Source organism: Excalfactoria chinensis, chromosome Z (genome assembly GCF_039878825.1).
Source record: "Excalfactoria chinensis isolate bCotChi1 chromosome Z, bCotChi1.hap2, whole genome shotgun sequence".
Classification (NCBI taxonomy): Eukaryota; Metazoa; Chordata; class Aves; order Galliformes; family Phasianidae; genus Excalfactoria; species Excalfactoria chinensis.
This window is the reverse complement of record NC_092857.1, coordinates 59719546-59742210: the sequence shown is the minus strand read 5'-3', so window position 1 is coordinate 59742210 and position 22665 is coordinate 59719546. Positions and strand designations below refer to the sequence as shown.

The following is a 22665-nucleotide window of genomic DNA, read 5'->3' as shown; positions in this document are numbered from 1 at the left end:
TTGACAAAGATGTGGTCCCAAATTAAAAAACATACTGGCTGAAGTCCCAAACATAAACAGCTGGTAAAGGTGTTTTGGGATACTGCTACTTCTAATCTCTTCCCCAAAGCTCCGCCTTTCTTCAAAGCATGTCTCCAGTTTTGCTAAGGGGTCTGTGCCAGCACTCTTTATCCTGGCAGTGTATGTTCCTACCATGTGAGATTCACAGAAGAGAAATGAGTTGTAACTCCAGTCATAGTTGGACTATAAGAGAGTTCACGGTTAGCTAGAGATATGGTGGAGGTAGCACATATTTGCAGCAGAAATCTGCGGGTTCTTTTAAGGGAAAAACAATCTGAATAGCCACCTCAAATGAAAGAGAAACCAAGAACTGTTGTCACCATGTGGGCGGCAACATACAGAGATGGCTCCTCCACTCAGCCTGACTGCTTTGGCTGCAAGTTATCTTGTGAGAAATGAGTGAGGAAAGTAGCTTGCTGTATGAAAAATCATGCATTTGGTAACCGGTAGGTATTCTGCTTACTTTATTTATCTTAACAAGGTGCTGATTCCCTGTAGGTGTCTTCTCTAGCATCACTGATACATTTTTTGTACCATTTTGCCTGCAGTTACTGTAGGTCATGTTCTTTTGAGGACTACCCATCTTTATTCTACATTCAGTGACAACAGCTGTACTGGAGATTTGTGGGAACTGTTTCCTCGGTGTTACTGCCTTTTTTTCTTTTTTTTTTTTTTTCTTTGTTGGAGAGTAGTATTAAGGAGTGATGGTGGTGGCTGGATCTTAAGAAAAACTACGTGGTGTATTATTGAGTGTAAAGCACATGTAAAAAACTGATTTTGATGTGTAATAGGGCAGTATAATTAACCTATAGATCTACGTCACTGTTCACAGCTATCCTCTGATTACTGCACCATACAGGATGAGGTGGTTTGGTTGTGCTGGTTTTTATCTATATTTTTTGGTTTCTTGCATTCCATGTGATGTGAGAATTGGCTTAGTTCAGGAAACACAAAGAAGAAATGATAGACTGAATGAGTCAGGTGTAGAAGAAAACTGCTAAGCCAATTAATTTGTCCTTATTGCCTGCCCAAAGAACTAATGCCAGCCTTCACACTGTATTTTGGAAGAAGGAACTCTTTAATTATTGTGTTATTTTTTTCCTCCCTTTTCACTAGAGTCACTGCTCTGCATTATTCCCAAAAAGCTAATGAGTGATTCTTATTCATGAAGAGGAGTTTTTTTGGTTTTTTTTTTTTTTTTTTTTTTCCCTCTAACAGAGCTTTTAAGCCTGAATTGAAGGAATTCAAGGAACACCTTTCCACCTTTCTAAGTCGAGGATTTTCCTGAGGAGAAGGGAGTCAGAATATGAGAGACACCTTGTCACAAATGGTTTTAACACTGTGAATATGATGAATGTATTATGAATATGTATGTTTTTCTCTGTCTTCTGTCATTGATCTACTCTGGGAGTATGAAGTGGATGAAAGGAAGGGGAAAGGGATTAAAAAACTACGTGCTTGCACATCCTCTGCAGACACACGCAGTGCCCATTCTTCTCCTCATCTCACAGTTGTCACTGTAATTATAGTTTTACTATTCAAATGTATTCCATGCAGTTTGTTTCCTTACCAACACACTGATTCCACTGGTAATGCTGAATATATCCTTGTGGGCATCCACATCTGTATCCACCTAGGATGTTTTGACAGCCATGCTGGCATCTATGATTTCCATCACATTCATCCACATCTTTGCATTTGGGAGAGAAGTAGAACATGAAATACTTACATCAACATATATGTTGTAAAATATGTTACTCATTTCGAAGATCAGCCAAACACCACTACTTATAACATGGGAATACTGTTCTAAGCTGTTGAGGCTGCCTGTTTGAAAGCCTGATTCTCAATTCATGCAGAGTTTTTCCTATCAATCAATAATCAAATGTTTTTTGAACCTTTACATGACTTAGAGTTGGAGAAGAAAGACTATTCCATGTAATTACACATAATATTGACATTACGTTTAGAACACAATTGGAATTGGACTCAGTTTTCAGACCAACTCAGCAGGACTAAACCTTAGGTTTCCTAGAACACTTTGAAGTGTTTGAATGTGAGGAACACAGCAAATTCGGCTACAGTGCAGTTGTTCACCTTAGCAATATAAAAGGAAAAGCCATCCAAAGAAGTCTGTGATCAATCTGTAAATACAGGAGACAGACAAAAATAAAACAAAAATGTGAAAATATGACTATCTGAAATACTGTTTGCTACGAGAATATACCAAGCCATTTTAAGTAGACAGCTGTGTCAAGTGCAGCCTGCAATGCAAGTAAAAAATAGAAAAAAATGATACAAAAAATACTTAGTTATGTTCCAGTTGCCCACAGCTGTCCACATATTCCATGAAGTTGGGTTGTGCCTAAACCTGAAGTCTGGAAAACCACACTGTCAGGCTGTGCCTTCATCAGTAAATGCACATATGGCAGTTCTGATGTTCCATTCAGTTACATATCTTGTGAATGCTTTGGAATGTGTAATTTAGTGTTTTGTTTTATGGCTACTGGGTAAAGTATGCAAGAAGGATGAATGTACCTGAAGAGAACAAAGTAAACTGAAAGATGACAATGCCTTCTACAACTCCTGGCTGGGCTTATGCTGCACTTTTATTCTAGAGGTACACTCCAAATATCAATTCCTATTTTAAATACTTTAATCAAAGTAACTGACATTTTGACATGTCATAAATTTGTGATACCTTCAGGAAGATGATTACAACTAGGAGAAAAAATGGTAGAGATTCCTGTCAGAAAAATGGAGGAAAAAAAAAAAAAAGATTTTTGATGCATAAGCCTTATGTGAAGGTGATAACACTCTGAAACGAGTTGTTTGAGAGTCTAATTAAATAGTCTTTTTTAATTCTAGCTTGTTTGAAAAAGAATCAGGCAGTACGTTCTTTCATACATTTGTTTCAAATACCTCAAATACATTCCTATTTATGCTTGGCATGTACTTTTACTCTGTCCACTGCTCTGTTTTATGAATGTGATTATCTCTGACATCATAGGACCAACTATACACTGACTTATGGATTTGCATCTTAAAAATAAATGGACCTTCACTAGTTACCTTCACAGTTTAATCCAGTAGAATCCAGAGAAAATCCCCTTTGGCATTCACAGGTAAAACTTCCAGGAGTGTTTTGGCAAATTCCTTTTGATCCACAGAGCGATGGCTGAGAACCACATTCATTGTTGTCTTAAAAATAGAGAGCATAGAGAAAAAAAGTATCCCTTGGGAAAAGATATTATGCATGTTCATAAGATGCTTGGTTAGAGTCTGAAAACCATGGAGATGCAAAAATTGATTTAAAAAATGTTGCTTATCATATTCAAATTTCAGATGATCTGATGACTCATGCAGAGTTATTAATATTTAATAAAGTGGAAGCACAGGTTACAGTTCATTTATGAGTCTGGAAGTCCAAGGTATATAATTGCTGACAGAGGAAAAATGCTGCACCTCTGTATTAGCTTAACTAAAACAGATCCAGTTGGCAAGATTCATATGCTTAAGATCTAAAGACATCTGCATCTATTAAAGAAGAAAAGGCAGTTTGTTTTTTCTTTAACTACATTTTAAATCAGATTTTAATACTTTACTCCTTTGCGTCCATGTGGTTATACTTAGAATATAATAGTATGTATTAAATAGATATAACTTTTTACTAAGCAAGAAAATACAGTTGGTGGATACCCTTTCTTTTTTCTTTAGCTGTAATTGCTGCTTTTCAAGACCTGCTTTCTGGGCTGCTGTTATTATTGCTTCAAATTAACATTGTTTATATGTTGAAAAAAGTTATGGATAAAAATTGTGTTCCTTTTAAAGAAAAACTGATGCAAGAAAATTTCTGTTTTTCTTACCAATACAAGCTGTGTGATGTTGAGTAAAACCAGGTGGACATTTGCATGTGAAGCCTCCAAGGGTGTTGACACAGAGAAACTGACAGTTGTGTTGTTTGGTTTGACATTCATCGAGATCTGAAAGTAAGAGAAGTTGTTGTGTTATGAAAAGCCAACACAAAAGAGGCACACTCAGCCTAACCTGAAAAAAGAATCACACTTTTAAAATTATTTCATTTTCAATCAAAGTGCGATAAAGTTGTAATTACGTGTTTGACTTCCCTTACCTTTGCATGTCTTTCCATCTTCCTGAAGGATGTAGCCTCGAGGACATGAGCACTGATAGCTCCCTTCTGAATTCTTGCAGATAAAATTGCATGGTTTAGGAGACTGTGAGCATTCATCCAGATCTAAAGAGAGAAACTGTTACGTATTTCTTGCACTGGTTTGTTTGAAAGATGTTTCCTGAACGGCGCTTTATTTAATAAAAAATTGTTTGTAGAAAAAGCACCTGATTTACATTTTTTTAGGGTTTTCATTTCCTTCGCTATTGTCACTGTGGAGTCTCTGTGGAGTTGCCCCTACAGTGGCAGAGTTAAACATTAGAGTGACACCGACACTGATATTTTCGCCTTCAGGCATACTGTGATATATGAATGAACCAACAGGAAAAGGAACCAGTAAGTTCCTCTGTCAGTCAAAACGGTTATACAGCTGGAACATGTTTCAGTGTTCATTCTACTGCAGAAATACTGCCAGCATTACTTGTTTCCCTGTTTTGCAAAATAAAATATAAAACCAAAGAGATTTTTTTGTTAGGGGAACATATAAAGGAAAGAGATAAAAGCCATTTTGACACAAAGAGGCTTACAAAGGGTGACTGAGAGTTGCACTGTGTAATGAGGTATCAATTATAACAACAAAAAAATCACAATTAAGAGGGTGAATCTTACCCACACAAGATGTGCTACTTATGTCAGTTGTATAGCCAACTTTGCAAAAGCAGCGGAATGAGCCCATAGTGTTGATACATTGTCCATGTCTACAAAGGTTTGGCATGACCTTACATTCATCAATATCTGTAAAGAAAATACTAAATATGTGATCTTTTAGAAAGCAAGTAATAGCTTTGAATTTGACACCTGCCATTCACTCTTCCTTCTGAATAAAAAGCATGAAGAAAAAAGAGCAGGTTTTACCACTGGCCTTCTCAGCATTGGTGAGGCTGCACTTGGTCCCCCTCCCATACAAGACAGACATGGACATACTGGAAAGAGTTCACAGGAGGCCCACCAAGAAGATGAAGTGACTAGCACACCTGTCCTACAAAGAAAGCCTGAGAGAGCTGGGATGTCCAGTCCAGAGAAGAGGAAGCTCATGGAAGACCTTAGAGATTTCTGTAAGCCCCTGAAGGGTGGGTACAAAGAGGATGAAGCCAGGCTCTTATTAATAGTGACCAGTATCAGGACAAGAGGCAGTGGGCACAAACTGGAGCACAGGAATTTCCCTCTGAATACCAGGAAGCACTTCTGTGCTGTGCTAGTAACGGAGCACTGTCACAGATGGCCCAGAGTAGCTATGGAATCTCCTCCTTGGAGATCTTCCAGAGCCACCTGGATATGGTTCAGGGCATCTTGCTCCAGGTGTCTCTGCTGGGGCACAGGTTGAGCCTGATGGACTCAGAGGTCCTTTCCATACCTAACCATTCTGTGATTCTGCTCAATGCCATGGAAATGTTACAGGGACGGGGAAATAAATGCTCTCTTTTTCAATTTTTCTACAGTTCCTCCTCATCATGCTTTTGAGTTACCTTTATCTTTCAAAATGGGCCTGAGAACACAGGCAAACATCCTTGAAACTTTCACTATCATTTTCTGCATCAAAATTTCCTGCTATTTCATTGTGTAAAACGCTTCTAGTTTTGTTCAAACAGGGAAAAAAACAACAACAACAACAAAACACAAAAAACAATCCATGTGTAGAAGTGAATTTTGTTGTGACTATTAAGACTTTTTTTTTTTTTTTTTTTTTTTTTTACCACAATTTAAAAATTTATGTTAGTTTCCTCAGTGTAAATAGCAAATACAAAGAATTTAGTGAAACAGCTGTTGGAATAACTACTGTTGCCTCTTGCCTTATATGTAAAACATCCCAGCATTCAAAGGCTTTGGGTCCATTTCTTGCTTTTAGTTACTGGTTGATCCTTCCTTAGATCCCAACCCTGAAAATTATGCACAGCTGTGAGTATTTCTAGTGAAGCTACTGTTTAAAGATGGTTTTAATTTCTGGTCATGCAGCAGCATTTGAAAAATCCAACTCTGTTCTTTCAGAGGAAATTCTTCAAAGTGGCTTCAAAGGGAATACTGCATTTTCTTAAGAATGTGAATGAATTCCTTTGCCATTTTCTACCTCCTTTCATCTCTGCAAATACCTCTTCCATCTGTAGTATATCCTGGTCCATGTGGACAGAGCTTCTTGTATTGGGTGGTTCCAGGAAGTGGGCAGAGCTCACACTGGTTACCCCAGCCCCGGCCTCCATCACAGCAGCACTCAGATTTAGTGACAAGATTCCGGCTGCTTGAGGCCATCTGACACATTGTCTGTAGAACTTCAGCAAAACAAAAGCCTTGGCGGTTATCTGTAAGAAAAAATGGGGATATCAAGAAAAAGTAGGAGCTAAACGTCTGAACTACTAAGCATTTTTAGTATTATTCCGGCTCTTGGTCAACTCATGCAAACAGTAAATTATTAGCAACAACTCTGAGGTCTGTTTTGTCTTAGCCTTTCAATAACTTGTCATATCTTCTGAACATCTGTTGTGATTCCAGGTTTATTCCAGACATCCTTGAACTTCAGTACCTGTGTGACTTGGTATGAGTCATACTTCTAGGAAGGATATGGCCTGAGGCATATCTGGCAAGCTTGCTTGATACTAAAACAAACTGAGCTCCCATTTAAGCTACCTACGTTTGGTTTGTATTTAATAGTTTTTCTCAGAATTGAGGTTCTTGGGGTTGGGTTATTGTTTTGTTTTGTTTATGTTTTATTTTATTAGCGCACAGGATCAACCATAGCTTGGTATGATTTACATGGCAAAATCCTTAGCACTTATGAGTGCTATGCAATTCACCACTCTTTTTTAGTGGCACTCCTAGTTTGAAGGTTGGAAAACCAGATTTGTATAACCAAACTGTTTATTCCTTCTTTTTAATCAATTTTCCTTTATTTTTGATTGTTTTGATTAGCACCTGTCTATCATGAAAGGTGAGTAAAACTACACAATCATTCTCTCCTGCACATTTGCTTCTAACAGACATCTAAAGGGAGTTCCCAGCTCTTGGTAATCATGGACATTCTAAATTTTTCAGTGACAATGTTTTTAAATAGGTTATGTCCCTTCTCTAATATGTTATTTAAAATGGAAATGCTGTCAACTGCAGTCTGACAGATGATAATGTTTCTAAAGGGAAGATGTGGGTTTTTTTTTGTCTTAAAGTTTACAGTTCACTCTGAAACTGTACATTTCTGAACACTGCGCTGACCTTCTGGTTTACAAGTATGGAAATATAATCTGTAGATTTCTTACATGAATCAGGTGAAATGTGATCTTTGCCTTTAAATGAAAGTTGTTTTGGGTTCATAAGATAAATCTGTCTACATGGAAAATGCTACTTGTGTGAGATACCGTGTTTGCTGTGGGGATTTGCAGGACTGAGCAGACTTCTGTTCTTGTAGATAGCTATTTTATGTAGATCTTTAAGCCCTGTGTACCTTACAATCATATACTGCTTTGCCCCTGATTTGAGAAGGAATATACTTTAATGTGAGCAGAATAGATTTTAAATAGTGTACACTAAGATTCAACATTTGTGCTTTAATTCTGAAGATACAGTTTGCTTCTGTCAGACTCATTTTTTAGTCATGTCTCATCTGGAGAGCATTAAAGAAAGAACAGTAAGAAGCAAACTGACCCAAAGCATAGTTTTCAAAAAATAATGCATGTATATATGTGTATATACATAAAACATATAAGAAAGCCAATAATGAAAGCAGGATATTTCCTTGCCAGTAACGACTGACTGGAGCTAACAGCCTGCAGCAGCCTTTTTCCATCTGGTCCTAATCCTCAGGAAATACCCTATACTTCGAATATTATTGCTTTGCCATGAAGTCAGCACACTGCTAATGGCAATTTACAGACAGCTGGTTATACAGTGTATACATACCTCAGTATCCTAATTGAATCTAAGAATTTTAATGCAAGTGTCCTTTATGTACTCCTACATACTCCTGTAGTTTCACATGCTGGTGTGGTAAAACACTTTAAATAATCTCCACTTGAACACTGGTCACCAACATATTAAGATACTGCAGTTCTGTTTGTTTTTTAAAAATGGAACAAGTTACTTTTATAGTGCAAATGACAAGTCTGAGCATACTGATAAAGAATAGGGTTGATGAATATCACATCCTTCAACAGTATTTAATGTGCAGGCATGCCTCAATAACTTTTCAATATATTCTTCTTTTTTTTCTTACATTCTTATATTTTTTATTCATACTCCTGGTCTCTATTAACAATACAGAATGTTCTAGATGAAATACTGTGGTGATTGAAATAATGTTCCAATCATGGAAACATTTTAGTTTGCTGTGCATTACAGTTTTGTAATCTATCTAAGATAACTAAATTCTACTTTAAAAGCAAGTGATTTGTCTGCATAGCAGCATGCTTATGCAATTTGGAATTTAGATGTAAGGTCCCTGATAGCTCGATTCAGCCCACATTCCCAAGATGCTCCCCATCCTGTCATTATTTAATATTCTACCATTTAATATGATTGCATTGCATAAATTAATTAGGAACATTATTTAATTTCTTCACCTAAGAGCAGCAGCTGTTAGGTACTCAGAAACCTAATTTGAACTCCACATCCTTAACTGCTTCTATGATCTTTGATACAAGTTGGAAAGAATATGAAAATGGCACTTACCCAGACACTCGATGCCTGAGGGGCTTGATAGGAATCCTTCATTACATTCACAGCGGTAGCTCCCAATAACATTCATGCAACGACCGTTTTCACAGATACCTGGCTTGGTACGGCATTCATTTTCGTCTTTATAAAAATACCAAATGAAAGTCATTGTTGCAAGAAAACATATCAGATCTGTAGAGTGCATTCAGCATTTTGTGTAATATTCGCAAGATGTAGAAAAATCAACAAATGATCAAGCAGAAGAAAGGCCTTTGTTATTCCATGCCTTGTATTCTCATCTAGGATGAAGGTTCTACTCCTATATTCTCTGCATACACAGTGAACAGAGATTTTGAACTACCATAGCATCCACACCTCTTGTTCTTTATGGCTTTCATGTATAAAACCCAGCAGTTACATGAAAACTTCATAGTTTTGATTCCTTAAGGAACTGCCACATTATTTATAGACAGTATTACTGTGAAGGAAATAAGACTTTTCATTTACAATACTTTTCCTTCTTACTTACCAGATAAGGTCACTTTCATCTGGGTACTTAATGCTTTAAATCTAAGAACTGTCTGAAAAACTTCCTGACTTTGTTGGACAACTAAAGAAACAAAAACAAGGTTTTTCTTCTAAAACACTACCTAGTCTGTTAGGACTCAGGCTCAAGTCCTGAATATACAAAGTCTAAGATGTTGGACAGTAACAGATCTCTTTAGTGTCTTTTATGGACTGCTACTTTCGAGTTCATTAAGCACACATACAGAGAATTACTGGCTCATTGGAATTGCATCAGCTGTCTCCTTTCTTTTCTAAGCTTTACCTGTACAGCCTTCTCCGTCAGGTCTCCGTGTCATTCCAGGAGGACAAATGCACATGAAGGTACCAATCAAATTTTTGCACATCATGCCCCTTGATTCACAGTCATGGAGACCTTCAGCACATTCATCTAGATCTGGAAAATTACATACATTTTGTGTTTGAACATCTTTGCAATAGCTTCAGCTACTGAAGACAACAAGCACTTTCTCAAGAAAAAGGACCTCCAGACTTTCCTAGCAGACAAGCACTGAAAAAAAATCGAGAGCTACACTTAACTGCAGTTATAGAAATAATCTTTGTGAGTTGAACTCACAACCATCAACTTCACCATCTTGATGTTCTTGTCTTTACATTCTGCAGCAAGAATACACAAAGCACTAGATACTGGTCTTATGTAAATTTTGTCTTATTTAAGTTTTTAAAGAGAAGATAATCATCAACTGTTTGCTGCATTTCAGTGAGAGAATGAATGTAAGATGCACAGAAATATTTGGAATACTCTTCAGGCAACACAAGGTGATGGAAGGTGGGGAGAAGTTTACATTTCAGTCATTACCTTTGCACATCTTTTGGTCTTCTCTCAGTTCATAACCAACTGGACAGGTGCATTCATAGAACCCATAAGTATTGATACACCGGAAAGCACACAGCAAGGGGTTCTGAGCACACTCATTTATATCTAAACAGAAAGGAAGAAAAACATCATTTTCCACTAATCTTTAAAAGAACCCACTGGAAGTTTTTACACCTGTACTCCTATTATCACCTGAAACTATCACAAATGTAACATAATTTTTAAAACAGAATATTGTGTATGTTTGGTTTTGAGTAGACTGAGGAACCTGAATGAAGCTCTGAATAAAAACAGTGACACCATTAATATGGAGTTACTTAAACTTGACTTAGATTCTCATTAAATGACATTTAATGACGAGAGACATCAGTTTTTTTTCAACTGTAAGAATATGGATTCTTGCTTTGGAAAGCAAACTAATTGATTCATAAATGATTCATGAAAAAAAAAAAAAAAAAAAAATTTTAAGAAGGATCCTGTTAAGGATCTGATGAAAACAGAATGCTTGTTCACAAATTCCACGATGTGAAAAATAATAAGAGGTATTTATTGAAACTAACAGAGGGTTGGCCTAAAATAGATGAAAGAAAACATTTTTATAAGTTGTAAGTGGTGAGCTTTTGCATCTTGCTGTCAGAGGAGGCTGTGGATGCAGATGTTACCAGTAGGTTCAAGACTGTGCTGCACAGATTTTTGGACAACAAATCCATAAGTGGATAATGAACCCCACCTTCAGGGAAATGGTCTCCTGCATAAGTCATACTTTCCCTAGATCCACAATTATTGAGAGGAATGAGAGTTGTTAGTCATGCTTGTATACTGAATTTGCACTTCAGAACAGTGAGGGATGAAAAGAAAGACTGGATGGACCAGTGGTCTGATTCAGTTTGCTGGATCCAATGCAATTCACTTGTTACTATGATTGTGATGAGTGGGTTAGTTCATGACTGACCTGCCTTACTTAGGAAAATGCTCTGCTAACTGATGCAATTTTGCACCGGTTTGATCTATTTTTTTTTTTGTAAGGTTATTATGGGGGCCTAACTGTTATCATTTATTTTTACTTTTTTTTACCCCTCTCCATCAAACAGCTTAATAACAAAACAAAGGCTGACACAACATGCGATTTCAGAAGCCCTGTGACAAACCAAAAGTACTGATTAAATCAGTTTATTATTTTCCCAGTGAAATATCTGAAGCAGAGAAACATTTTTCTTCCTGCTTCTTACAGAACAAAATGCCTAGTAAACAATTTGAGGTACAGAAATCAAAGGAAAAATCTAGAAGACAAATTACCTTCACAGTTCATCATGGGGCCTGGCTCAAATCCTTCATGACAGTTGCATTCAAAACTGCCAATCACATTAGTGCATGTACCATTTCCACAGGGGTTGCCAATTGAACATTCATCAGTATCTGTGTATAACCAAACAGTGAATGTAAGCTGAAGAGAACTGGGACACATTTTTAATTGTGTTTTAAATTAAAATGCTGTAATTCTGAGCATTTATGAAACAGGGACGCACCGATGCAATGTACTCCAGTGAAATCTAAGTTGTATCCCATTGGGCACTCGCAGCGGAAGGATCCATCAGTGTTGATGCAGTGACCATTTGAGCAAATCCCTGGGCTTTCAAGGCACTCATTAACATCTAAAAAATAGGAAGATATTAGCAACCACTTATTAGATGTGTTCTTTGTCAAGTCATAATAAAGCATTTTTAAAACACAAAATGCACCATTATGTTGGTCTTTCTTCATGTAACATCAAAGGTAATCTACCTCATGATGATCTGCAAATATTAGAAGTTAGCCTCTTGTCACTCATGGGCCATAGGGAGTAATCATCACATAGTGCAAAATACAGTCTAGCTCTGAGTATAAATATATTCTTTTTTCAAGTAAGAGGGAAAAGAATACCTACCTTCACGTGTATCATCAATTCCAGGAATAGTCCCGTGACCATATGGGCAGAGGTCCTGAAAAGCAACTGTGGAGGTACATATTTTTAAGTAGAGAGCAACTGAGAAGAACCATGATAAATGATTTAACCTATCTAAAATCAGACATCTACACCACATTTTTCATAACTCAACTGTTTATGTCACAGCCCTTGTGCAATATTTGCCAGATGCAAAAGCAACACCATCTCTAAGGCAGATAAGCAGTATTGCAACCTGCTGAGTTTCCAAGTGCACATGGTGTATTTTCTCTTCTGCACTTCAACTTGGGAGAACTAAAAATATCTGAACATGTTGATTACTTCACAGATCCTCAGCACTGTCCTATTTTACTCATCCACTTTCCTAAAGCAGATTAGATCCATGAAGACATATCTAAGATATGCGATTCAGTATGATTGAAGGCTACTAGTTCACTTCCCATTTGAGTCAGAAAGTAACTGAGGCAGTTTTTCTTTAGTCTCTTCTATTTGATTTTGTTGCTTTAATTTACCTCATAATGATTCAGCTAAAGGTCATAAGAGAAAATGATACTTCTCTCTTTCCAATGATCAAAAAAAAAAACACAACACAAATGCACTTCTTTTCTCCCACCAAAAATTCTTTGTTTGAATCTTGAATGTGTTACCTTCTTCTTCCTTTGGGCAAAGCTCACAAGGATCACCCCATCCTTCCCCTGGCATTTTACTGCAGCAGCACTTTGCCTTTGTGGTGTTGAAAGCCTTTGGGACAGAGCACTTCCCATTCTCAAAATTAGTGAAACAGAAGCTCTGACGAGTATCTAAAAGAAAAAGAAAATACCATTTTGTGTAGCTAACACCTCTTAACTGGCTAAAAATGCACATCTAGCTCAAGAAGGAATCATGCCAAGATTGTATTTTCATATTGTTTTGAAAGCACTTTCCAGCACTCATAATGGCATAGGTTGGGAGGGGCCTCCAGAGGTCTCCTTTCACCTTTTTCCACAGAGTATCTCACCTGTCAGAATCAGCTGTTACACTACTTAATCCTTAAACTTACCAAAACATCTTCGTCCATTATCAGACAACACGAAACCTGTAGGACAAATGCACTGGAAACCTCCTGGAGTGTTTGTACAAGAGCCAAAGAGACAGATGTTGGGATCCTCATTGCACTCATTAATATCTGCAAAATTTACAAGAAAATGTTCATGATAATCCTACCAGCCACAAATTCATTTATTTATTCATTTAACCACAGGTACTCCTTCAATAAAGCAACCAAGAAATAAAGCAGCCTGAAGGCCCAACTCACTCTTTCGAGTCAGAGTATTTCACTAGCATTCTCTTTCCTCTGCAAATATTAAATTTTCTGTCATATTTATCCTATAAACTTTAAATAAATGTTTTCAGACTGAAACAGAGGAGAAGATACAGTTATAGGGAAAATACTTTCCAATCAACATACAACATCCAAACACGAATTTTTAGAAATTCTCAGTGTTGGGGATTTTTTTTTTGGTAGTAGAAGGCATTTTTTTCCATATTGACTGACTGATCCTTGAACTGAAGCTACAGACAGAGGGAGAACTATAAAACACAGATTTATATTTACCATTTTTTTAAAAAAAATATGCTCCATTGAATAACGTAGAAAATATATCTAAGGCTACCTCTAAGCATTTTTGTTTGTTGGTTTTTAATATATTTGATTTTATTTTAAATAACAAAAAACTTAAAGAAAATAAAGGAGTATTTAATATAAATACTAAGTATTTGTAAAACTGCACAGCTGAAATAGTACCAGGCTGCTGTCTAGATAGACAAAGAGTATGAAAGTAACACATTAACATACATTCATTATTCATATCTATTATTTACAACTAGATTTTAGTTTATTCTCTTCTGCAAATGCTGGCAGAAGAAATAAGCCCCTTTAGTGATTTCTAAAGGTAATTATAAGGTAGAAAATTCTGAGGTCACAAATCTGCATTGTCTTTTTTTTCCTGATAAATGTTAGATTCTATAATACACTAAATTCGACAAAACTGATCTGTATTTATCAGATATGGCAACAATAGAAAAACACTCCTTTGCATATGAAAAGATAAGTGGAATGTTGGGAGAATACAAGTAGAGAGATGTCCTCTTGAAGTTATGTCTGAAAACAGTCGCCTATGGTCCCCAGTTAGAAGTTACCGATAGGTACCTCACATGAATAAACCACTGTAGCATGAAGTGGCATAAGACCAGACCTCACAGTTGCTTTTCATGGACAGATTCATCCCATGTGAAATGTTTTGAGTTAGCACAGACACGTGGCAGAACAAATATCTACTTGGCAGCCATGGATTTTGTAAAAAAAAAAAAAAATCACAACTTTTGTCAGGATATTCAAATGGTCATAAACAGTGATTCCAGGAAAACCAAAAGCTTTCATTTTATATTAATGATTTTTACAATCACAGGTGATTTGAATTTATCTCAAACACAACTGCTAATGTGGGAACTGCAGCTAACAAAAGAAACCATAAAGTTGGCAGGAAAACTAAGCATTACGGTACGGCACAATAGAATGAGAAAACTCTAGGACTTAGAAAATGTATCCCCTTGTACATAACAAAAATTCAAAAAAGTTCCTTTTGTTCAGTGTTGGTTCCTGCGTTCACAAATATTAGGGTAATATAAGATGATTTATTGTGTTTTTTTCTTCAATTCATGCAAGCTGCTTGTTTATAATTGGGGGTTATTTCAGTGAGTGTGTTTGGGGATGTCCCACCAGCTAACCTCAGTAATTCAAGCTGAGGATCAGTCTTTTTTATGTAGCCACAGTGGAGAGACAGCTGCTAATGCTTGTCCACTGACCATTCAGGAACCAAAGGCTCCTAAATTTGCTCCTTTTGCATGCACCCTTCTTGCCAAGTGCCTCATATAGTATATTTAAATAACAAATTCATTCACAGCAGTTCTGATAAAAACTGAGTTGTAACTTGAATTTCTTTCTCATCCTCATACACCAAATCTTTATTCACCATGTAGCACTTAGCTTCTGAATTATGCTCAAATAAGACTTCTGTGAACAAACAGGAGCATGCGAGATAATGGAAGTTCTGTTCCACTCTCTCCCTGTCAACCTCAGCTCTTGAATGACAGTATACAGAACACTAAATCATAAAATAATTGTTAGAATGAGCCAATTTAGGCAATTACTGCCTTAAACTACAACATTTATCAAGATTTTTAAATTCATCACCCTGCTGTGAAGTCAGAAACTTCTGTCATCAACTCGTTGTAATAACCTCTTTTGTAAACATAATATAAAACCAGTACATGAGTTGGTGTGTTTTATCCACAGCTAAAAAATATGGGTTCATGAAATACTGAACGTTGTTTCACTTTTGAGAAGTAACATTTTGCAATTTTCAGTTTGCATTGATAGAGAAATTAATGTTCCAAAATATAGTACAGTACAGTACAAGATGATATCTTGTCTTCTCCTAAAATATCTTCCTGTAGACTTTTACTACTTATTCCCTGTCCCCCTGATTTAAGTAGGATAAAATTCATGATCACCACAACTACTTTGTACCCATTGAGAATCAGATACTTTTTCTCATTTTTTGAACTGTTTGGAAGCAACAGCTACAACTTGCCTTACCGATACAACTTTCACTCTTCACTTCATATCCTGGTGGACAGATGCATCTGAATGATCCTTCCAAATTTTGACAGGTACCAGGGGAGCATGAACCAGGCAGTGCCACACACTCATTAGTATCTTAAGAGAGCAGATGGTATCAGGAAAGATTTAGAATCATGTAATTTTTATGACATTGCTCTTGCATTACAAACCAGTGCTATTCATTAAAAAGATGGCAGGGTATTTTATATGATTTTCTTCTTTTTAGGCATTTAAATGTAGAAAGATCAACTATTCAAAAACTCAGTTACTTCCATTGAGTTATACTGATGTCTTGGAGTACACACATGCTTCACAACGAAGTTTTGTTGTTTTTTTTTTTTTATTCTTAAATATTCATCTCAGAAGTACTGTAAAATCTCAGTGTGGTAATACACATACCAATGCAATTCTTGCCATCTAGAGTAAGTTCATATCCTTCATTACACAAACATTTGAAGGAACCAATTTCATTGAAACACCGGCCATTTCTGCACACTTGACCAAAGAAGGAACTGCACTCATCAACATCTGTAAAAAACAAAGCAAAACCTCATAAGCAAGAGGCGAGCCTCTCATTAAAATTTATAAGCAGGTGCAGTATATACTGCATGTTATGAACAAACTCAAGTAGCAGTACATCTGTTTATTTCCATGGAAAAGGCAAATACTGCAGCAACAAGAGAACAGTTGACAGATGGAAAGTAACTCTCATTCAAGTGCTTTAAGATATATGTTCTATTTAAACAGGTTTTTTTTGTTGTTTTTTTTTTTTTGTTTGTTTGTTTGTTTGTTTTTTTGTTGTTTTTTTTTTTGTTTTTTTTTTTTTTTGGTAGGGTATTATACTTTTTAAACTTGCAGCATTACCTCAGCTACTGCGTCTGGAGACAGTTAATTACTGCCAAGTGAATGTATTATACTAACTCCAGACATAGAAAAGGTTACATGGGGTGTTCTGGACTTTCTCTGGATTTTATATGAGCTCAAGTAGATATGCAAACTGAAAGGAACACTTACAGTGTACATTACTTCACATGCAATAATGTATTACAGGTGAGTATTACAGATGAAAAAGTGTAAGAAAGGAAAATCAAGGAAACTGGGTTAGTATTGTGATGGTGGAACAACAAACACCTCGCTGTCATAAAACATTTTAATTTAAATGACGATGACTGACACCAGTTTTACTAATGAAGCTTCTAGTTGTCTTCAAAAACATAAAGTAACAGCTCCTGAACAAGATGTACCCTCTGCTTCAGCCACTGAAGTTGTACCTGCTTACTAGCTATTCCACAGTGCACTTCTTGTATGATACAGTTTCACATGTGTAAATATCTTCGGAGTATTACAGTGCAGTGGGCTTAAACTGCCTTTGAATGACTGTGATAGCTTGGAAGAAAGCCCCGGGGCTTTCCAGACTGTCAAGAAACATGTGCTCAAAAGCCAAGTCTTGGAGTCAGCTTGGGCTCCTTAGCCTACTTGAAGACGTAGCCTGGCAGAGAGGCACTGGATGCTCCTGTCTGTATCCTGGCAGCTTTTACTGCAACTGTGAAGAACCTCCTTAGTATAAACACCATTCTTTGGCTGCAGTCTCTTCTTTCTAGAACAATTTTTGAATTTTCTCTTTCCTGGACAAGCAAAAGATTTAAAGTATTTTTAAGATGTTTTAGTTCTCTTTGGATCCACAAAGGAACCAGCAGACTTTGTTTTGTCTTGCTTCAGTAGCAGAAAGGAATGTGATAGCTTACTTTTTGGCTTAGGCTTTGCACAAGGCCAATCTTCTGAGACTTAAGAAGTCTATCCTTTAGCAGAGAAATCCTATTCTTTATCACAAGTATTAAAATTGTCCAAAACCATCGATATCCTCGTGCTGTCCACTATTTAGGAACAGGAAAAAGCAGTGTCTCTGAATAAGCAGAGTTCATCTCAGGAGAGTAGCAGATTTAGAAGATTAGTTGTGCTGGATTTCTTATTGCTGGCCTCTTTCCTCCTTCACACTGTGCAAAAGTTTCAAATAATATAGCTAAATAAAGAAATTATTTTGAATTCCTGAGGTAATGCTGGTGTTGTGATATTACTCATACTTAGCATGTGTGGTTCTTATGGTCTTTGCCAGTAGCAAAAGATGTGTGCTATAATTGCCCAGTTAATCTATTTGGGTTGAGGGCTGCCTTACAATGTCAGTGAGCTGTAAGTCTGCCCCAGTGGTTCAGAGTTTCAGGGTTTACATTATCTCAAGCTGCCTAGGAATGCATATTTTGAATTTTCAAAAATAATAACAATTGCTAACCTCTCTTCCTGCATTCCATTAACTCCCCTAGCAGTCCAAAACATCTTCAGTTTGAATTTTAATTATACAATCTCCTTGGCAAATTAAGCCAGCAGCAATGAAAGCAAAGTTTGGATTACATCACCTACCCATACAATCATTATTATGAGTTAATTCAAATCCTGGGTAACACAGACAGTTATATGATCCAACGGTGTTTTTACATGTTCCATTTCCACATGGATGGCGTTCACATTCATCAACATCTGCAAATAGGAACAAAAATGTATGCTGGAATTTATTTTCCCAAGTAGTGTGATATATATGTGCGCACAGTGACAGTATTCTAAGTCTCATTCTCTCATCTCTCATGTGTTTTATGTATACTACTGATTTTTACAGCATGGTGTGTAAGCTCCTGGGTACATGTAAGACTGTAGGAACATTACATATGACACATATGACACTTATTTTTCATTTGTATTCTAAAACACACTCCTAACTGGAAATATAAAACTAAGAGCTTATGTATTATCTCAAAGCATTCTGTGTTTTTATTTCCCCTAGTAATAATTCTTCATTTCTTAATGTATGTTACCTACATAAATTCAGTACAAAGGATAGAGCATCACAGCCCTTGAACTGTATGAAATGTAACATAGGCATTTTATTTTTATGCACATGAAAATCTGCTGAAAATGCTCCATATTGGAGTTATGTAATTGCACACAATATAGTTTCTATAAGCAAAATTATGATGCCAGTAGTGCAGCAAGAATTATAAACTTTGCCTATGACGTCTTGGATATATCCACTAAGAATTCTGTACTTTCTACCTTCTGCTCAAGTAGTCTTTGGAGTTTGATAAGGATCTGAACCACATTTAGACTGTAATCTCTTAGGTCTTGTGGACTTTCTGAAACATTTTTATTTATTTACAGGTATATATTTTCCTGTGGGATAGTTTCCATAACCTCTAAACTCTTATCACATCACCTGTAAGCTTTTCTTTCAAGCTGTTGTGTACTTCTGTGAAAATAGGGTTAACACATTCTTCAGTAACATGGAGCTACTTCTGGGAATACTGTAATTTGTCCTCCAACTGATATATTTACTCTAGTGACAACTTCATGTGCTTTATTCATAGCATTCAAAAACACACAAACAGTCTTTTTTAATGTCAATGTATTCTTCTTATACTATTAAAAATACATATTTAGATTCACTCCCTTCTGTCTCCCCTTCATTTTTAAACAGCAAAAGCATTTTCTTTCCATACCCATGCACATAGTCTGGTCTTGAGATGCCTTAAAGCCATTGTGACATATGCATTGGTAACTTCCTTGCATGTCCACACACAAACCATGACTGCAAACATTAGGAATTTCCAGACATTCATTGCGATCTATAACAAAAACATAAAACAGATGGTACACATTATTGACTTTTATTATTCATTCATTTTACACAAACATGTTCTTACAATCTGTTATTATAATTAAAACCAGATTCAAAATTATCCACAACCAAATCTGAATCATAACAAAAATTCATTTTATAAGAACTTCTTGCCTATACACCTCAAGGTCAAAACTACTGTTAATATTTGGTTGATACCTCAAGAATGTTCTTTAAAAATTTTACTGTCTTTTCATCCCCTGCACAGAGAAACAGCTATAAAATAAAAGCTGTTTCATGAAATACACATTAGAATGTGCAAGACAACAGAAAATAAATGTTTCTTTTACTCTTCAAGAGAATCGAGTACAAACTTAGGTACAAACAAATTCAGACTAAAAAAAAAAATCATCTTTCTTACCAACACAGGCACCATTGGGTGAAAGTTTAAAACCAGCAGCACATTCACAGCGGTAACTACCAGGACTGTTGATGCAGTCTGCATTTCTCTGACAGAGATTGTCTCCATTACTGCACTCGTCAATATCTGAAATACCAAGCGTCAAAGTCAAAAACCACAAGATATTTATTTCTGTCTTAGTACTTGGACTGTATTGTCATTCATATGCAAGACTGATCTTGGTAAGCTGTCCTCAACCAAGCATGAAGATGCTAACCTTCAGCTTCTTGTGCCATAAATGCAAACAAAAGGCAAAATCATCAGCACTCTTTCTGGATGAAGGAAAATTCTATGAATACAAGTCACTACACACAGAAGCAGCCATGCAATTTTAAAGGGATACATAAATCAACTAATTCTTTGTATTAAGTTCCTCTGTGCCTTTGCATATGTTAAACAAAATATTTTTTTAGGTGAAAAATAAGTCGCACAGATTTTCAGCATTTAGTGCACAAGTGTCTTCAGCATTTCTGCTAGTCCCTTGAATACCAATGGTAAAACTCCTGCTGACACATAAAACTTCACTACTATGTTTTACAAATATCTGATTCTTGTTTACCTATAAAACCACAGATGAACAGACAGAAGAAGGAAATATCAAGGAAAGCTCTTCTTTGAGCAGGTTTTAAGTACAAAAATTAAATTACCTTCCCAAAACAGAAGTATTTCATTTAGTTCTATCTTAGGAGTCAGTGCTTTACTTGACACAAAATAATGACAAATTAAGTGTATGTGCATATGTATTAAAGACAAACATATCACAACACATTTATAATAGACTAAAACCCTTCAAGAACTTGTCAATTAGAGTTTCAAAAATGTGTAAATTAAATTTTCTCCTGTTCATTAAGGTAAGTATGCTCACTGGGACTAGGCAGAAAATAACATCACTTCAAATCACCTTCACAGACCAAGAGCAGGTCATTGTAGCTGAATCCAGTTGGGCATTCACAGCGGAAGCTGCCAATCTGATTGATGCAAACACCATTTGCGCAGATTCCTGGGATTTCTTTACATTCATCGATATCTGAAATTCAAATGAGCTGGTCAGTTCTTGTGACTTTACATACTGCACGCATTCTCAATTTCACTGTTCTTTACTGAGCTGAGAGGTTATTTTTTACATAAGTTATACACAGGACATATGTTCACTACAAGAAAGAATAAATTATGTGAAGTTCAGTAAGTGATGCAGAGAAACACTAAGTATTAGACAAGATTCAGAGCTGTTACAAATGTGCTAATAAGTCGATCAACATTTTTGAAGGCAAAACACTTCATCTTACCAAAATTCAAACCTATAAAACAGGATGGAGGAGGAGGAACAAACAAAACAAAACAACAACAACAAAAAAAATCACTAACAAATTGTAGGAATCAAAGAATATAAAAATCTAACCATTATAAGTTTGCTCTCACAGTGTGTCACCTTGAAGACTACAAAATGAATAAGGATTTTATTTTATGAAATATTCATTTCTGTACTCTCTGCAGCAATCTGATGTGTTAAGAATAGTTGGTTAAAATAAGTTCATTCAAACTTACCGACTGCTTTTCCAGTATGAATGTCAAAAGTAAAGCCAGGAATATTACCACATATGTTCTTGAATTCAGCTAGAACAAATGAGAGAAAAATGAGAGAAAAATGTATTTTTAGTATTTATAGATCTCCCAATTACTTCTAGTTTTCTGAGAGCTGATATAAGCCAAATACACTTAGAAGAAGGAGCCACTGTGTCCTGTACAAATTAATGCTGAAAATTCAAGTTGCCAAATGAATGTAAATGGAGCACTAATTCATACCTGACTTTTGCAAATCTTCACAGACTGGCACAAGAACAATTGTCTGATTTGAGAAAGCAAAGCTTCAGGTTTTGTTTTAAATAGAACTCCGTAACTTGCCTATTAAGGGTTGTTTCTGCTTTCTAGAAGCCTGCACAGAGAATGTGCAGCAAGAGTTTCAGAAAGAAGGAAAAAAATGCAACATCTGCACCTATCCTTGTCTGACATTGCTATCGCTGTCCTTTTTTGTAAATTTTACTGTAGCTTAGTTCTGGAAGCTGGACTGGGTGTCTGCCTTGTAACTCAAACAATTCTATCGGAAATGCACACAAGTACAAAATCAGTAACTGCCAGGTCTTCCAGGCTAGGCATATGGAGTAAGTGGATTTCCATCATACAGACTAAAAATCAGCTACTTGTGAACAAATACATCTTTCCAGTTCTCATATACAGATAGCATGGAATCTAGTAATAATTGCAGGATGTACAAAATAATTATGTCTTTAAGGAAAGTACTTCTTATAAAGCACCTACACCAGTGTAAGACTCTACTGGCAGGACAACATTTCCAAGAATAAATACAATATACTTGCTAAGGAGAGGGCCTAATGTTTGTTACCCTGTCTTGATGGACAATGACAACCTATTCCTGCGATAATGCCTAACATTAGCTCTGGGACAATGGAGGAACAGCTTTGAAGGCTGCAAGCCTGCATTCCTATGTATTTTACATTTTATTTAATAGAATTCTTTTTTTTTTTTTTTTTCCCCATTTGCACTATGTAGAAAAACAACATGTAATACATCAGGACTGCGGCATAAAGCTTTCATAAAAGAGTGCCAAATAAACAATATACAAACACTCCAGAG

General features: G+C 36.2%; 1 protein-coding gene across 2 annotated transcripts in view; it reads right to left on the bottom strand.

The window, feature by feature from the left end:
- The window catches only part of FBN2 (fibrillin 2), a 155305-nt gene that overhangs the window by 4828 nt on the left and 127812 nt on the right, over positions 1-22665 (bottom strand). For both annotated transcript variants that reach the window (XM_072359077.1, XM_072359076.1), the window contains exons 42-62: positions 21559-21627; positions 20915-21040; positions 19975-20100; positions 19435-19560; positions 18305-18421; positions 16289-16417; positions 15866-15985; positions 13268-13393; positions 12876-13028; positions 12211-12276; positions 11813-11938; positions 11583-11702; positions 10269-10391; positions 9714-9845; positions 8900-9025; positions 6337-6543; positions 4859-4984; positions 4193-4315; positions 3927-4043; positions 3133-3261; positions 1631-1750 (exon numbers count right to left, since the gene is read on the bottom strand). In XM_072359077.1, the coding sequence (XP_072215178.1) occupies positions 1631-1750; positions 3133-3261; positions 3927-4043; positions 4193-4315; positions 4859-4984; positions 6337-6543; positions 8900-9025; positions 9714-9845; positions 10269-10391; positions 11583-11702; positions 11813-11938; positions 12211-12276; positions 12876-13028; positions 13268-13393; positions 15866-15985; positions 16289-16417; positions 18305-18421; positions 19435-19560; positions 19975-20100; positions 20915-21040; positions 21559-21627 (2607 nt within the window). The remainder of the gene's footprint in view (positions 1-1630; positions 1751-3132; positions 3262-3926; positions 4044-4192; positions 4316-4858; positions 4985-6336; positions 6544-8899; positions 9026-9713; positions 9846-10268; positions 10392-11582; positions 11703-11812; positions 11939-12210; positions 12277-12875; positions 13029-13267; positions 13394-15865; positions 15986-16288; positions 16418-18304; positions 18422-19434; positions 19561-19974; positions 20101-20914; positions 21041-21558; positions 21628-22665) is intronic.